The sequence below is a fragment of the Hyaena hyaena genome, unplaced genomic scaffold (genome assembly GCF_003009895.1).
Source record: "Hyaena hyaena isolate Hyena2069 unplaced genomic scaffold, ASM300989v1 scaffold_296, whole genome shotgun sequence".
NCBI classification, from domain to species: Eukaryota; Metazoa; Chordata; class Mammalia; order Carnivora; family Hyaenidae; genus Hyaena; species Hyaena hyaena.
Genome location: NW_024080931.1, coordinates 826,113 through 843,738, shown reverse-complemented (window position 1 = coordinate 843,738; position 17,626 = coordinate 826,113). Strand labels below are relative to the sequence as shown.

The 17,626-nt window shown below is 58.6% G+C and overlaps 1 protein-coding gene across 5 annotated transcripts in view; it reads left to right on the top strand.

The window, feature by feature from the left end:
- Positions 1-16,086, top strand: part of TNFAIP8L1 (TNF alpha induced protein 8 like 1) — a 16,876-nt gene extending 790 nt beyond the window's left edge. For 2 of the 5 annotated variants that reach the window (XM_039247485.1, XM_039247487.1), the window contains exon 2: positions 14,236-16,086. In XM_039247485.1, the coding sequence (XP_039103416.1) occupies positions 14,241-14,801 (561 nt within the window). In that variant the 5' untranslated portion in view covers positions 14,236-14,240 and the 3' untranslated portion in view covers positions 14,802-16,086. Of the gene's footprint in view, positions 1-9,001; positions 9,366-9,471; positions 9,605-10,182; positions 10,341-14,235 lie in introns of those variants that run through there. The other 3 variants (XM_039247484.1, XM_039247483.1, XM_039247486.1) reach the window with 3 other exon arrangements.
- The last annotated feature ends 1,540 nt before the right edge of the window (positions 16,087-17,626 follow it).

The following is a 17,626-nucleotide window of genomic DNA, read 5'->3' as shown; positions in this document are numbered from 1 at the left end:
GGGGGGGGGGGGGGGGGGGGGGGGGGGGGGGCACAGCGGGGTGAGGGCAGTTCAGCCCAGTGGTTGTAGGGTCTAGACCTTGGGATCAGACAGATTCCTGCTCTGCCTCTCACCTTGGTGTCAGAAACAAGTGGTTGGGTTCTCCGAGCCTCAGTTTCCTGTCTGTGAAATGGGAAGGACCATAGTTCCCTGGGGGAGAGAGCTGCTTCCAGGATTAAGAGGCAGGAATGTGGGCCTTGGTGTCTCCTCCTGGCCCTCCCTCTCTGCCCCTCGCTCACTCGCTCTGCTCCAGCCATACCAACCCCCACGTTCCTCCAACACGCGCCAGACGTGGCCCGGCCCGGGGGCCTCTGCCCGGACTGTTCCTTCATCGCCTTGCCAGGTCTGTGGGCACCAACTCTAAGACATAACAAGTTGCCTAGATGGGCTGGGCCAAGGGACTGCCAGGCAAGGGCTGGGCGGCTGGGAGGGGCGGAGAGCGGCCGGCCCAGGGACGCTGTACCTATGGAAACCGGAACAAAGCCTCGGCCACACAAACACCTGGGCTGTGCTTTTCCCACTTGACAGGCCTGGTGGATGCTGCTGGTGGGTGAGTGCCCAGAACCCAGGGGTGGGGGGGAATGCTCGTGGGGGGCTTGAGCCCTGCTTGACGAAGGTGGGAGGTTCGTAAGCAACAGATGAGTCAGGCAGGTGCAGATCGGGGGGGCCATGGTTTCTCCTCCTGCTGTGTGGCCTTGGGCAGGTCAGATGCCCCTCTGAGCTGGTTTCCTCATCTGAGGCCTGGGGAGGAGAGAGGCCTTTCGGTTGCTCCGGGATCTGATGTGGTGGGTTTCAGACGCTCCGGCGCCCCTGCCTGTCCCATGGGGCCAGGAGAGGGAGCCTGAGGACACAGCTCCAGCCGCTGTGGCCGCAAAGTCCCCACCCAGAGGCAGATGCTGAATAATGACTGAGGATTGTCCCAGTGCAGCCCCAGGGGTTAGAGACTTAGAGGTGGGGGTCCTAGAGATGGCCAGGCCAGGTACAGGGGCACCTCCCCTGGGCCCCCCCCACCCGAGCTTTCCTGGGAGCCCCTCTGGCTTGACGCCTGGGATCTTCTGAGGCCCCGTTCTCCAGCGCTCAGTTTCCACTTCTGTCCAATGGGTTGGTGGAAGTTGGGGAGCATTTACCCAGGAGAGCCCCCTTCTAAGGGGGCTCCTGCTGCACTACTATGGGACCTTGGGCTGTCTCTGTCTCTCTGTGGGCCTCAGTTTCCCTGGCTGGACAGTGAGGCCCTTGTATGAGCTCTTGGCCTTTATGCCTCTCTGGTATTGGGAGGTCATTTATTCATTCAACAGGTTCTGAGCACCTGCTGTGAGCCACAGGCTGGTGCAGGGTGCCGAGGACCCAGTACTGCCCAAGGCCGAGCCGGTGCCCTCCCTCACTTGGCTCTCAGATTGGACTCGGGAGACCCGGGTGTTCATCCAGAAATATCCTCATGTTTAATTGTAACCACATGAAGATGGAGAGACAGATGGATGGGATGTGGACGTTAGTTTAGGTAGGGGGTGTGGGAAGGACTCCTGGGGACACGGTGACTTTTGAGCTGAGGCCTGGGTGACAAGAAAAAAACAGTTATGTGGAGACCTGGTGGGAAGGGCATTCCGGTCAGAGGACACAGCCCATGCAAAGGCCCTGGGGCAGGCCCAGGCCTGGAGTTTTGGAGGAATAGTGAGGAGGCCCAGGAGACTGGAACAGAGTGAGGGGAAGAGAGAGGAGGGGAAGGCAGAGAGGGGATGGAGGCGGGGGCGGGTCCCGCATGGTCCTGTGGGCAGTGAGGGGATTTGGGCTTTCACCAGGCCTGAGGACTGGGTCCTGACCCAGGTGCTCGTGGGCGCCCCCCGGTGGCTGCTGCAGGGAGGCCGGATGGGAAGTTGTGAGAGAGGATCCTGGGAGGCAGGGCGATGGGCTCAGGCTGCAGAGACGGGAGGAGGGGCTGCGGCCACATTCCTGCCACAGGACCCTGAAGCCTCGTGCCCTTGCTGCTAAACATCTGCTGGGCCTGAGCCCCTTCCCCGGCCTGGCCTTTCCTGCAGAGGGGGCGCTGTGGTCTCCCAACACTCGCGCTTGGTGCCCAAGCCCTGCCCGCCCTTGGGGACACCACCCGAGGGCTCTGAGAACCCAGTTTGAGAACCACGGGTGCCCCCGGACCCCTCAGACAAGCAGATTCCCTTCTTCCTTTTGCCGCATCTAAAAGGCGCACGAAGGGGCGCCTGGGTGGCTTAGTCGGTTAAGCGTCCGACTTTCGCTTAGGTCACGATCTCGCGGTTGGTGGGTTCGGGCCCCGCGTCGGGCTCTGTGCTGACTGCCCGCTCGGAGCCTGGAGCCTGTTTCAGTCTGTGACTCCCTCTCTCTCTGACCCTCCCCTGCTCACGCTGTCTCTCTCTCTCTCCTAGAAATAAATAAAAAATAAAACATTAAAAAAATAAAATAAAAAAAAATGAAAGGCGCACGAAGCGTGAGGTCCCTCGTGTTGGCAGCGGGGGTCGTGTGGCAGCGAGGACCGCGGGGCGTTTGCTGCTGAGGACAGAGGCCCGGGGCCCCTGAGCCCCCGCGGGGCCCGCAGCCGGGCTGGGGGAGGGAGGGGGAGCGGCCTGGCCCTGCTGAGCTGGCTCATCAATTATTGACACCCTTTGTGCGGGGCATGAAGAATTCATGCGGCGGGGGTGGGGGTGGGGGGCTGCCGTGGACCAGGCGGCGATGCCGGCTCGTCCGCCCGGGGCCGGCAGGGGTTTTACGGTCGGGTCGTTAAACACAGTCATTATGAAAAATGACAGACTGTGACCCTGCAGTTAAATACACTGTATTTTAAACGAAGGTAGAGCATATTATTTGTCCATAAAAAGGAGCGAGGCGCCCACACCCGCCGCCCCGCGGACGGACCCCGAACACACGACACTCAGGGCGGGAACCCGACACGAGCGGCCACGCGGGGTGTGAGTCCACGTGCGTGACGCGTCCCGAATAGGCTCCTCCACGGGCGGGAAGGGGCTCGTGGGGGCGGGGGCCGGGGGAGGGGCCGGGGGTGACTGGTGATGGGGTTTCTTTTGGGGTGATAGAATGTTCTGGAATTAGTGATGAGGGTTCTACAACTCTATGAATATATAAAAAAACAGCTGAGTTTTACACTTTATTTTGAGTGACAGAGAGAGCAAGAGAGAGAGACAGGGGAGAGAGTGCTTGGGTGGCTTAGTTGCTTAGGCCTCTGACTTTGACTTGGGTCCTGATCTCACAGGTGGTGGGATGGAGCCCCATGTCGGGCTCTGCGGTGACAGTGCAGAGCCTGCTTGGGGTTCTCGGTCTCTCCCTGCCCCTCCCCTGATTCTTTTCTTTTCTTATTTTTATTTTTATTTTTTTTTTATTTTTTTTAATTTTATTTCTAGGATAGAGAGAGACAGCGTGAACAGGAGAGGGTCAGAGAGAGAGGGAGACACAGACTCTGAAACAGGCTCCAGGCTCTGAGCTGGCAGTCAGCACAGAGCCCGACGTGGGGCTCGAACCCACGAACCGTGAGATCGTGACCTAAGCGAAAGTCGGACGCTGAACCGACTAAGCCACCCAGGTGCCCCTTTTTCTTTTTTTAATGCTTATTTATTTTTGAGACAGAGGCACACCACGAGTGGGGGAGGGGCAGAGAGAGGGGAAGACAGAGAACCCCAGGCAGGCTCCACACTGTCATTGCAGAGCCCAATGTGAGGCTCCATCCCACGGACTGTGAGATCGCCACCTGAGCTGAAATCAAGAAGTGGTGGCTTAGAACCACCCAGGTGTCCCTCACTGTACACTTTAAATTAAAACATTTGTTTTTTGTTTTTGTTGTTTTAATTTTTAATGTTTATTTATTATTGAGAGACAGAGACAGAGTATGAGCAGGGGAGGGGCAGAGAAGAGGGAGACATAGAATCCAAAGCAGGCTCCAGGCTCCGAGCTGTCAGCACAGAGCCCGATGTGGGGCTCGAACTCACAAACCATGAGATCATGACCTGAGCCGAAGTCAGACTCTTAACCGACTGAGCCCCCCAGACACCCCTAAAAGGGCACATTTGGAGGCACCTGGCTGGCTCAGTCGGTAGAGCGTGTGACTCTTGATCTTGAGGTCGTGAGTCTGAGCTCTACATTGGAGGTAGAGATTACTAAAAAAAAATAATAAACTTAAAAAAAATTAAACGAACGGCAAATTTTATGGGATGTGAATCGCATGTTGATAAAACATAAAAAATGAAAGTCCTAAATAGTAATAAATCATAACTTTCTAATTATTCTCCAATACTTTACTATAATCCGTACCTTTGAAGCCACGTCTGGCTGTCGTTTGTGTTTGGGGGAAAAGGGGAGCGTCTCTTCCCAGCTCCCACATTCGCTGACGTCAAGTTGGAAGCTTGCAACTGGCCAGGGTGGGAACATTTACACCATGGAAACGGGCCACTACCACAAATCAGGGTGTGGTTTATTGTCCTGTTGGCTGTCTAGACCCGGGGTTGGCAAACTTTCTCTACAAAGGGCCCAATAGTAAATATTTTCGGCTTTTTAGGCCATACAGTCGCTGTCCCATCTATTCGAGGCTGCCATGATGGCGTGAAGACAGCCACAGAGAGTATGGAAACAAATGGCTGTGCTGTGTGCCAATAAAACTTTATTTACAAAAACAGGCAGGGGGCCATGGTTTGCCACCTCCTGCTCCAACTCAAGAAAGTGATGAAGAAAATATTAGTAAGGAAAATTAAACTTAAGAAAGTGTCACATGTGCAGCTGTGTCCTTGTAAATAGCAACCCTCTAACCAAAAAACTGCGGTTGGATTCCACCAGGAAGTTGCTCTCCTTGCGGATGGGCACTGGAGTCTCATTCCCCGTTTCACGTTTGTCTGGCTTGTTCGCGTAAAGGCAGATGTCGGATGCCATCCGTGCCAGAACGGCACGCGTTTGCCAATCACATCCATAGTTTGGCGAAACCCGTCGCGCGGATTTTGTGAGAACGGACGGGAGTGTACTTTTTTCTGTTTTTGCAAATCACGGGGCGCACATCCTTCGTAGCGGGATAAACAGGTGTGAACTGCATTCTTTTCTGGAAAGCTGGCAGTTAAGAATTTTTCACGGGTCGAATGGGAGGTGACACGGGGCACCTGCGGGGCAGCGAGGACCCCGGAAAGTTGGGTTTCCTGCCCTGGGGCATCCCTGCCCCCCCCCCAGATCCCCATCCTCCCCAGGCCCAGGTCGCAGAACCAGAAACGTGTGGGCTGAGGGGCCACCCTAGTGGGCCCGTGTCCTGGGAATGTGCGGGTGGGCTGCAGTGAGCTCAGGCTGGATGGGGGAGGGCCAGAAGCCCCCCCACCCCCACTGCCCGGGGCCCCCCACCTAACAGGGCCTGGGCAGCTTTTCAGCATCATTTCCCACGAGCGTTATCTGTGCCTCGGTTTACGTTCAGTAATCGATTAGTCATCGGATAGTCGTGAGTTGAGGAGCCAGTGGCCTGCCTGGCCCGGTGCTTGGACCCCACCCGGACATTTCCTGCCTTGGCCTCAAGCCTGGCGAGGACGCCTAAGCCAGGAGTCAATAGGCAGGTGTGACGAACGGTCACGAATAAACGGGGTGAGATGGGGGAGACCAGGAAGTGGATGGTTTGCGATGTCGGGGAGAGCCTCTGGGAGCATGGGGTCCCCTTTGCTGAGCGCGCCCCCTACCCCCCACCCCAGGGGCACCGCACATGCGGGGACAGTGAGATGGGTGAGGCCGGAGCCGGCTGAGCGACGGGGACACTGGTGGATGGCGTCGTGGCTGGAACGGGGGAGAGGCTGGCTGGGCTCCTGCGTTTGGGAACTGAGGGGATTAGAGAGAATGGGGTCCCCGGGGGGAATGGGGTGTGCCCTCGACCTGTCCAGGGAGGCTCTGCCCCCGGCCTCTGCCTCTCTAGGTAAAGGAGGCTAGGGCAGCCCATAGGTTCAAGGTCAGCAGCCGTGGTCAGCTTGTAGGGCATTTGGAGTGTCCAAACTGAGGACCAGGACAAAGTTTGGGGTCCAAAAGACAAAGCGGGCTTAGCAGAGGAGGACTGGGCTCTAGGGTTCTGGGGAAGAATGTGGGGGCAGGGCAAAGGTCAACAGAGCCAAGGACTCTGTACCTAGACACCCATTTCATAGGAAAGCTGTGCCCAAGGGCAGGGGGCCTGTCTGGAGTCCCAGCGTGGAGGTGTCCGGGCTGCGGAAGGACCTGGACAGTGGCCTTCACTCTCCTCGCTGCTCCTCTAACACAGCAGGCACAGTCCTGCCCCAGGGCCTTTGCACCAGCTGTTTCCGCTGCCTGGCTCACCTTTCCCCCAGACCTTGTCCTTCCAGGTCCCAGCTCCGGCAGCTCCACCTCAAGAGAGGCTTTCCTGACCACCCTGGCCAAGGTCACCTGCTGTCCCTGGCTGTCTCCACCCCCCTTGGCCCTTATCTCACTCTGAAATTATCCTGTTTGTGTTCGCTGGTTTCTGGTGTCTCCTCCTTCCGGCGAAGGAGATGCCTCTTAGGGGCCATTTTGGAAATTTGGAAGGCTTTCTTCTCGCATCTGATGAAAACAGGATGTTCTGGGATTGGGGGGCAGGGACCAGAGGCACCGGGCATCCAGCCACGTGCCTGCGGCAGCCCCGGGCCCCCACAGCTTCCTAATGTTCTGCTTAAAACATAAACCACTGAGTGGGGTTTTGCACAGTTTTATTTTCTTTTTAACTTAAAAATTTTTTTTAAGCTTATTTCTTTTGAGAGCGAGAGAGCGAGAGTGAGAGAACTTAAGTGGGGGAGGGACAGAGAGAGGAGAGAGACAGAATCCCAAGCAGGCTCCGCACCATCAGCACAGAGCCGGATGCGGGGCTCGAACAACCAAACTGTGAGATCAGGACCTGAGCTGAGATCAAGAGTTGGAGGCTTCATCAACTGCGCCACCCGGTGCCCCTAAAAATAATTTTTGTGAGAGAGAGAGGGCGAGAGCTGGAGCCGGGGAGAGAGGCAGAGGGAGAGGGAGGATCTTTAGCTCAGCAAAGAGCCGGACATGGGGCTCGATCCCACCACCCTGGGGTCATGACCTGAGCTGAAATCAAGAGTCAGTCGCTCCACTGACTGAGCCACCCAGGCGCCCCTGCACAGTTTTAATATTGAGGGACTGGTCCCAAAATGCAGCCCTGGGGTAAACTGAGAGAAAGGTGGGTGCCTCTCTCTCTCTATATATATTTATTTACATACACCTTAGTCAGCATACAGCACAATCATGGTTTCAGGAGTAGATCCCAGTGATTCATTCCCTCCAGGTAACCCCCAGGGCTCATCGCAAGTGTCCTCCTCAGTGCCCCTTGCCCAGTAACCCCCCCCCAGCCCCTCCAGTAACCCCCAGTTTGTTCTCTGTATTTAAGAGCCTCTTTTGTCCCCCTCCCTGTTTATTTATTTTTTTTTTATATTTTTATTTATTTCTAGGAGAGAGAAAAGGGACAGCGTGAGCAGGGGCGGGTCAGAGAGAGAGGGAGTCACAGACTGAAACAGGCTCCAGGCTCCGAGCTGGCAGTCAGCACAGAGCCTGACGCGGGGCCCGAACCCACGAACCACCAGATCATGACCTAAGCGAAAGTTGGACGCTTAACCAACTAAGCCACCCAGGCGCCCCTCCCCCTCCCTGTTTTTATCTTATTTTTGCTTCCCTTATGTTCATCTGTTTTGTATTTTAAAGTCCTCATATGAGTGAAGTCCTATGATATTTGTCGTTCTCTGACTCACTCATTTCGCTTAGCGTGATACCTTCCAGTTCCATCCACGTTGTTGCAAATGCTTTTTCACTGCCGAGTAATATTCCATTGTATGTACACACCACCTCTCCTTCATCCATTTATCCATCGCTGGGCATCTGGGCTCTTCCCGTCCTGTGGCTCTTTGTCGATAGCGCTGCTGTGAACACTGGGGTGCGTGCGCCCCTTCGAACCAGCGCACCTGTATCCCCTGGATAAATACCTAGCAGTGTGGTTGCTGGGTCGTAGGGTAGTTGTATTTTTAATTTTTTTCTCTCTCTTTTTAAAAAATTTTTAATGATTCATTTATTTCTGAGTGAGAGGAAGACAGCATGAGCAGGGGAGGGTCAGAGAGGGAGGGAGACATAGAATCTGAATCAGCTCCAGGCTCTGAGCTGTCAGCACAGAGCCCGACGTGGGGCCTGAACTCACGAACTGTGAGATCATGACCTGAGTCGAAGTCGGATGCTCAACCCACTGAGCAAGGTAATAACATAGATGATTTCCTTTATTTTATTCATTGTTTCCTTTTCCAAACCAAGAGTTGGATGCTTAACCGACGGAGCCCCCCAGGCGCCCCTCGAAGAGGGAATTCTCCCTGATCAACCATGTATCAGTGGCGCCCCCATGTGCCCGGCAAGGTGGGCGCGATTTACAAATCTCAGCTTGTGCATTCCTTCTGTTTGTTTGTACCGCCATATGGGCCAAATCCTGATTTTTAATCCTTATAAATTTATTTAACATTTAAAAAATGAGGGGCGCCTGGGGGGCTCAGTCGGTTAAGCGTCCGACTTTGGCTCAGGTCATGATCTCACGGTTCGTGGGTTCGAGCCCCGCGTCGGGCTCTGTGCTGACAGCCCAGAGCCTGGAGCTGCTTCGGATTCTGTGTCTCCCTCTCTCTCTGCCCCTCCCCCACTCAGTCTCCATCTCTCAAAATAAAATAAAGACATAAAACCAAACAAAAAAAAAACATTTAATAAACGAGGCATAAAATGTATACAGGAAGGGGCACAGAGATGTAAAGTATATACACTTTATGTATATATTTAGTAAGTGTTCGGCTTAAGGAGACGTAACCCATCTATCATAAAATTCACTAAAGTGTTCACCTTCCAGAATATTCCGTCTCCCCAAAATGAAGCCTGTCCCCATCATCCCCACCCCCTCCCCCAGCCTCAGTCCCCATAGCCCCTTCCCCTCCGTGAAGGAGCCTGTGCTGGACGTGTCACGCACGTGGACTCACACCCGCGTGGCCTCCCGTGTCTGGTTGCCTCCCTGAGCGTCGTGTGTTCAGGGTCCTTCCGCGGGGCGGCGGCGGTGGGCGCCTCGCTGCTGCTCGCGGCCGAGGGATATGCGCGTGCGCGGCGGATGCACCTGAGGGACGTGCGCGTGCGCGGCGGACGCACCTGAGGGACGTGCGCGTGCGCGGTGGACACTGTTTGGCCCTTCCCCCGCTGACCGACGCTTGGGTGGACTCTGGCCGTGTGACCGCGCTGCCGTGCACAGGCGCGTGCAAGCTTCTGCGGGGACGTGTGCTCTGGGGTCCTTTGGGCAGACGCCCGGGAGCGGAATTGCTGGGTCACGTGTGAGTCTGCGTGTCTGCGGAAACCCGGCTTTCCCGGCAGCTGTCCGCGCGCTGCGGTGTCGCCACACCCTTGCTGACACTTGCTCTGTGTCCGTCGGTTTGACAGCAGCCATCCCAGCCCGGAGGTGGCTGCGGGGGGCGGAGTAGGTGAAGTCGTGGTTTTCCTAGTGGCCAGTGGTGTGGAGAAACTTTTCAGCCGCTCCTTGACCCATTTATGGATCTTTGGAGAAAGACTAGAGGTGTGTGGTGTGTGTGTGTGTGTGTATGTGTGTGTGGTTGTTGTTGTTTTAATGGAGATACAATTCACGTAGGATAAAGTGTACCCTTTCAAAGTGTACAGTTTGCTGGGTTTTAACATAACCACAGACTCCTGCAACAATGAATCTTAATGGCTTTTTACACCTGTCTGAACATTGTATACAAAACATGGGATGTTCCAGACCCCTTCGCCGAGCAGTCTGCCTCAGACTATACCACCTTTATCACCATCTATTTAATATATTTATTGATTTTTAAAAGATTTTGTTGTTAAGTAATCTCTACACCCAGGGTGGGGCTCAAACTCATGACCCCAGGATCAAGAGTCCCTTGCTTTACCGACTGAGCCAGCGGGGTGCTCCCCAAATTATTTTGCTAATGTCGCGGTGGCCTGCCTCTAGAAGGCTGGAATCCCCCAGAAGGCAGGGACAGGTCTCTTTTGGTCTTTTCAGTGTCCCCAGGGCGTGAGACACGGTTGGTGCTGCATAAATGCTCACAGAGTGACTGAGTGAATGTTCCAGCCACGCCCTTGATGCTTTAGCAGAGGCTTTTTCAGCTTTGAGGAGAGCGAGGTGCTCTGGCATTTGGCGGGCGGGGACCAGGGACATTGACCGTCTGGTCCCCAAGCCCCTCTGCAGTTCCTGGGAAGGCGTCGCCCGCGGAAGGCTGCCGTGGCCCAGCCTGGCCGCCTCCTGGCTTGCCCGCCCTCGGACCTGGGTGAGTGTGCACAGGAAGGAAGGAAGGCCGGGGTTTATTTTCGACCGTGGCCCGCTCCCCCGGGACAGCAGTCATCTCCCTGTCTGGCTGCTTGGATGGGAGTTCCTGGCAGAACAATGAGTTCGGGAGGCGGGGGGCCACGCAGCTGGGCTGGCCCAGGTGTCAGCAGGTCTGGGGACTGTCTGGGGACTGGAGGCCGGCAGGGAGGCCCCCTTTTCCTTCTGGGCTTCGGAGGGCGGGCCTGCTGAGGGCCCAGCTCCCGTCCTGCACCAGCACATTCCGCCTTGGGATTTGGCAGACCGGCAAGCCAAGGCCCAGAGACGGATGGAACGCTCCCAAGGGTCACACAGCGACTGAGATAGGCCACAAGACCAGGGCTCCAGGGCATTTAGGGTCCAGGTACCTGGGCCCAGGGAATGGCCTTTTCCTGTCTGAGCCTCAGTTTGTTCACCTCTAAGCTGGGGAGACCAGACCCGGGACCTTGGGGTTCCTTCTCGTTTCTGCTTGTGGACATCCTTTCCCCCATGCGTTCAACAAACACTTACGAGGTGCCCACTGTGTACCAGGCCCCGGGCTGAGTGCCGGAGGCAGGTGTGAACAGGAAGACCCAGTCCCTGCCCGCACCATCAGGCCAGGGAGATGAACAGTGAAACCAAAGTGTGCAAGCCAAAATGGTGCCCGCCAGGCACCTGGCCCAGCCTGGGACATCCAGGAAGCCTTCCAGGAGGAGGTGACAGTGGCACTGAGATTTGGATGAGCAGTTTACAGGATGAGTAATAGGGAGAGGAGGAGCCCCAGTAGAGGGAATAGGATAGAACATTCTAGAGAAACTGGTGGGAAGGCATCTGGGAGGCACAGGCACCCCTTGTGCCAAGCAGCTGGCCTCAAGTTTGCTGCTTTTTTTCTAGAGAGCCTCACAGAGAAGTAGGTCTGTGTGTTCGGGGAGCTTGAAATGGCAGAATTCTAGGCCATGGCATCCGGCGTCTTGCCTAAGAGAAGCTCGTAGCCTGGGGGGGGGGGGGGGCGGATTTCAGGATGGGCTCCAAACTGTGGGCTCCCTAGGACAGAGCTGGTTCTATCTTCCCCATTTTACAGATGGGGAAACTGAGACATGGAGCGTTTTATTTTGTTGTTGTTGCTTGGCTGAGTGGTCAGGCCTGGGAGCAGGCCCTAAACCTGGGGGCTGGATTTGTCACTGAAACAGCTCCCAGGCCCCCAAAACTCAGGGTGACTTGCAGGCACCAAGCAGGGAAGGTGGAGGGAGTTAGGCGCCCAGGAGGCAGGGGGTCGAGTGTAGTGCTGTGTGGCCTCGGGAAAGTGGCTCAGCCTCTCTGAGCCTGTGTAAGTTCTTCAAACTGGCAGCCAGCCTAACACGTGGCGGATATGATGAAACGGTCACACGCTGCCGGCTCGGGGCCTGCCACGTGGTGCTGTGTCAGGCGCACCCCTGCTCTGGCCCAGGCCCGCAGAGCCCCGGGCGCTGGTGACTGGTGTGGGGGCAGGGAAGGCAGCCCTGTAATCCCCGTGGCCACCCTGACCTCTGAGGGCAGGCGAGAGGGCAGCGCAGGAGGAGGGGACTTCTTTCGGGGTGTGAGCTCGCACAAAGGTGGCCTTTGTGGGGGCTCTCTGGGCCGAGTGGGCACCCGCATGGCATTCCTGGTCCGCCTGGCCCGGGGCTGGGATGGGGGTGGCTTCCACCAGCGCCTGGGGCAGTGGGTGAGGGCGACGGTGGGTCTCAGTCTCGCCTCATTCATTTTTCTGGTGGCGCCAAGGACGCCCAGGTGAGGACTCGGGCCCCTGCCCTCCCCCATGGGCTGCGGGTGGAGCCCGGGGCGGGGGCGGAGCAGTGATGGGGGGGACGCCAGGGGCACAGTGTGGCCCAGAGGACGCGCCTCACCATCAGTTCGGTTCTTCAGGGACGGCTTCCTGGGGGAGGTAGTACCCAAGCTGAGCCGAGGGATGGAACTTCGAGAAGAGGCAGGGGGCTCAGGGGCCAGGGCTTTGGGGGGTGAATAGGAGTTTCCCGGCAACGACGCAGGGATCTGAATGAGGTGTGGGGCTTGGTGGGGACCTGGCCCTCCGAACAAAAAGGGTGATGCGCAGATGGGCCGCTTGGGAGGGTTTCTGGCGCTCTAGGAAGGCGGTGGCTGGAGCGAGGCTCTGGAGCTCGGGGAACCCAGGAGGGTGATGTGGGTGGCCACTCCCCGTGGCCGCCGTCCCAGCCCAGGAAGGGTGCGAGCTGCCACCAGTCAGTATTTGAAGATCAGGGGTGTCCTGGGAGCAGTGTTTCTAGAAACCTCACTCGTGACCCCTGGGCCCCAGAGCCGAGGATGCCGCCCACGCCAGAGGCGGCCCTTGGGCTGGTTGGGGGGGGGGGGTGTCTGCCACAAACACTCGGCGGGGGGCGGGGGGGGGGGAGTCAGGCTGCAGGATTGTTAACACCTGCGCTCATCCACCCTGAACAGCCCAGGGCCTGGGACCCCATCTCACTGCACGGCGGTGGGGGGGGGTCGGGGGGAACGCCCACCTGGATTCGGGGGCACCGAATCCCTCTGATAACCCACCGAGAGGCCCCCTTAGCCCACAGCAAGGCTGCGGCGGGTCTGGGGGCTGGGGCCCCGCACGCAGTGGACTTCAGAACCTCCGGCCCAGGTGTCACCATTATGCAGCAACTCTTTTGAGTTAACCCCCTCCTTCCTTCGTTAAAGAAACAATTCCCTTAGACCCCTTAGGTCCCTTGGGTCACCGTCTTTTCAGCGTGACAGCTGTCTTCTCCCAAGCCTGCCTTCCCGTGTCCTGCCCTGTGTGTTCTGTGCTCCTGCCACTCAGCTCCCCTGCTCTCGGGGCGCCTGGCTGGCTCAGGTCACAGAGCACGCGACTCTTGGTTTTGTTTTTGTTTTTTTTAGAGAGAGAGAGAGAATGAGAATCTTAAGCAGGCTCCACGTTCAGGACGGAGCCTCATGTGGGGCTCGATCCCACAACGCTGACATCATGAGCTGATCGCTCAACCAACTGTGCCGCCCAGGTGCCCTGAGGATGCGACTCTGGAATTCAGAGGCTTGAGTTCAAACCTCACCTTGGGCACAGAACTTACTTAAAAGAAAAATGGGTGCCTAGGTGGCTCAGTCGGTGAAGCGTCCACTTTCGGCTTGGGTCATGATCTCACGGCTTGTGAGTTCGAGCCCCAGCCTGCTTCTGATTCTGTGTCTCCCTCTCTCTCTTTGTCCCTCCCCTGCTCACGCTCTGTCTCTCTCTCCCTCAAAATAAATACAGATTAAAAAAAATAAAAAGAGGGGCGCCTGGGTGGCTTAGTCGGTTAAGCGTCCGACTTTCGCTTAGGTCATGATCTTGCGGTTCGTGGGTTCGAGCCCCGCGTCAGGCTCTGTGCTGACTGCCAGCTCAGAGCCTGGAGCCTGTTTCAGAGTGTGTGACTCCCTCTCTCTCTGACCCTCTCTCGCTCACGCTGTCTCTCTCTCTCTTTCTCTCCTAGAAATAAAAATTAAATAAATAAATAAATAAATAAATAAATAAATAAAAAGAAAACAAAGCGTCCCTCTTCTAGGCCGTGAAGATCTGTCCGCCTGGGAAGTGCCCCTCCGCCCAACTTCTCACCTGCGTCCCTTCCGCCAGGCCTGCCTGTGCCCCAGGCTACGGGATCATGTGGCGCCTGATCATACCTGCCATGCCCCGCCCTGCGCCCTGCCCTGGCACCCAGTCGTGTGTCTCCCAGCGGGTCTGTGGACTGGCCCGCTCTCGGCCAAAGGGCTCCCTTGGGGCCATGCACCCACTTCACAGATTGGGATGACACGGTAGCAAATGACAGTGGCCCTCCAGGAAGGGCCCTGAAGTCCGGGGGGCCGTGGGCACTGACCACCCTTTGCCTCTCCTCCCGCAGGGCAGATGGACGCCTTCAGCACCAGGAGCCTGGCCCTGCAGGCGCAGAGGAAGCTGCTGAGCAAGGTGGCGTCCAAGGCCACGGTGGCCGTCTTCATCGACGACACGAGCAGCGAGGTGCTGGACGAGCTGTACCGCGCCACCAAGGAGTTCACCCGCAGCCGCAAGGAGGCCCAGAGGGTGGTCAAGAACCTGGTCAAGGTGGCCGTGAAGCTGGCTGTGCTGCTGCGCGGCGGCCAGCTGGGCAGCGAGGAGCTGGCACTGCTGCAGCGCTTCCGCCAGGGGGCGCGCCGCCTCGCCATGACGGCCGTCAGCTTCCACCAGGTGGACTTCACCTTCGACCGGCGCGTGCTGGCCGCCGCCCTGCACGAGTGCCGGGACCTGCTGCACCAGGCCGTGGGCGCGCACCTGACCGCCAAGTCCCACGGCCGCATCAACCACGTCTTCGGCCACCTGGCCGACTGCGACTTCCTGGCCGCGCTCTACGGCCCCAGCGAGCCCTACTGCTCGCACCTGCGCCGGATCTGCGAGGGCCTCACCCGCATGCTGGACGAGGGCAGCATATGACCTCTGGCTCTGGGGCTCCTGTGGGGGTGCAGGGGGGGTTCTGGAACCTCTTTTCTCCTGCCCTGTTCTGGCCAAATCCCCGGGACAGGTGCCCATCCCCGAGAGAACGTAGCCCGTCGGAGGCTGCGGTTTTCAGGACCCTTGTTGCCTCCCTTCCCGCAGCGCCTCGACAGGAGAAGGGCTCAGCCTGGTGGGGCGCGGCCTCCCCAGCACCCCGAGACTGCTGCCCACCCAGGCCCGCCTGACCTGACCCGACCCCCAGCACCCCTACGCTCACTTGATGCCTCTGAAGGCTGGCACTTGCCACCTGATGATGTTAACCATGTTGCCTGTTCCTTCCGACAGGGTCACGGTGAACCAGAAGGGAGGGAGTGTTCCGGGCTGAGCTGCAGCTCCCCGAATTCTCTGGTTGAAGCTCTAGCGCCCCTCCCCCCCACCCGTTGATGCGACCTTGTGTGGAAACAGGGTCCTTGCAGATGGAATCGGTTAAGATGAGGTCACACTGGAGTGGGGTGGGCCCCTGATCCGGCATGACTGGCGTCCTTGTAAGAAGGGGACATTTGGACAGGGAAGAGGGCCGTGTGCAGATGGGGCGGATGCTGATGGCCGTGTCTATGAGCCAGGCTCCCCCAGGATCGCCAGCCACCTCCAGAGCTGGGACAGCCGCCTGGACAGCCGTGGGAAGGAACCAGCCCAAGGGACGCCTTGATTGACTTCCAGCCCCCGGGCCTAAGAGGGGGCAGATTTCTGCTCTCGCCCTGGGGAACGAGCGCGGGGAGCCAGGGAAAGCGCTGGGCGGGGAAGCCTCCCTTTGGTTGGCACCGCTGCCCTGCCTCCCACGTGGGAGGGGACAGACGGAGCCCCCCGCTCGGGGCTCGAGGGGAAAGCCTTCGGAGATGCACGCCTGTTTAAAAATGATGATTTCGTTTGGGTTTGGTAGGAGACGAAGGGCTGTTTGTACAAGATCTTCAAAAGCAAAACTCTGCACTTTGGCTTTGGCGACGCCCCCAGAAGAGGCCCCATCGCGGCCCAGGTGGACACGTGGGCTGGGGGGCGGGTCTGTGATTCCTGCGAGTCAGGAGGGGACACGCGGTTAACAGGCCGCGTCAGGGCTGGGAGGGAGGCTCTGGGCACCGCAGGGGACGGGGAAAATGACGTTCTGTGACGTGTTTGCAGAGTTGGGTCAGTGGGCAAAGCCTTGGCACAAGTGGCCTGCAGGCCTTTGTAGGCGAGAAGATAGGTTTGGTTGGCATTAGTTAAAAACAAGGACAGTGCATTGCACGTACCAATGTAGTTTTGGAGTTTTTCTCGAAAACTTGGCCTGAGCCTGCACCGCCCGGGGTGAGGCCTCAGGGCGCTGCCCCGCCCCCCCCACCCCCCCACCCCCGGTCTCCCACGGTCCCCACCGCGCCGTCTCCCCTCCCTGACCTGCTGCGCCGGCCCACAAAGACGTTCCGTCCCCAGATGCAGGGCGGCCTTTCTGTAGTTTGGTTTCCGCTTCCCTGAAAAAGCCGAGAGCCAGCTGTGCCCCAGCCCCCGAAGGCCAGCCCGCCCCCCACCTTCCGTCAAGAGACAGTTCACGTTCAGGCCGAAAGTGCGTCTGAGGAGCCAAGAAGCCCCCGATGAAAGCCCGTGTCCTGCTGGGCCGTCCGGCCCGTCTGCCTCTCTCCCTAAATTTGAGATTTAATTTTGGAAAAGCTCAGGAGCACCTCAGAGGCCCTGGAATAAAAGCACCCATTTTCTGTGGGCATTCTGGGCGACTGGCGATCACCCCGCCGGTGCCGCCAGCTGCCTCCCGGCCTCCCGGGGCTCGGGCCTTTCGCCTTTCAGATCGAGCTCGCGTGTAACGTCACACGGCCGTGGGCCTCGCGGACAGGTTCCGTTCCCGCTCCACCGGGTGCCAGGCTGGCCCGTGTGCGGCCCCCGCTGGGTTCGTTCAGCCCATCACGACCACAGCCACCGGGCCGGCGTGGCTTCCTTTCCCGGTTTGCATGGAAGCCACACACGGATGTGTGCGCGTGGCTGGTGGGGGCGGCGAGGAGCTGGTTTGTGTCCAGGTGTCCTGCCGTGTCCGGGGCGCTGCTTCCTTGACCCCCGGGGATTCAGACGTGGCCTGTGGTCCCGGGGTGACCGTGGGAGCACCCGTCCCTCCTGCCAGGGTCCGGCTGCGGCCGTGTTTCTGCAGGTGGCCACCCACCTCTGGGTTCCTGTTGAGGTTCACTTGGGTTTTCAGTCCATCGAGCCTCAAAGCCAGGAGCGGCAGAGGCCCCCAGCCCTCGCTGGGGTCCCTGTGACACCCGCAGGTCCCCGTGCTCACCAGACCTCCAAGCCCATCGTTCCTGGGCCAAGTGAGGCCCCAGACGACCCCCTTTGTGATCTGCTCTGCAAACAGCTGTTGTCCGTGCTCCTCACGCAGGCGCCTGCGGCGGGTGCGGACAGGGGGACGGTCCTACCCCAGCACCCGCCTCTTCTCTGGCAGGTGGGGTCCCCGCAGTGCCCAGGTCGGCACGAGGGAGGTGGGAGGGGAGGACGGCCGATGGTGGTCCTCGTTCACAAGGACTCCTGACACGCAGCCCGGCCGACCCAGGCCCAGAGCCTCGCGGTTTCTCCTCCCCTGGTCGGCTCCCGAGACGCCGTCAGAGCGGGCTGAGGGGCAACGTGGGGGCACACTCCCAGGCCCGCCGCAGGGACACCGGGCGGCTGGGGCACTTGGGGGCCTATTTATGTCCCCCTGGGCGTTTGTTGCTGGTGGCGTCGTAGGCCGCTGCCACCATCCACAGGACTAGCTGAGCCACCACCCCGGAGCGCTGACCCCCCTCCGCCAC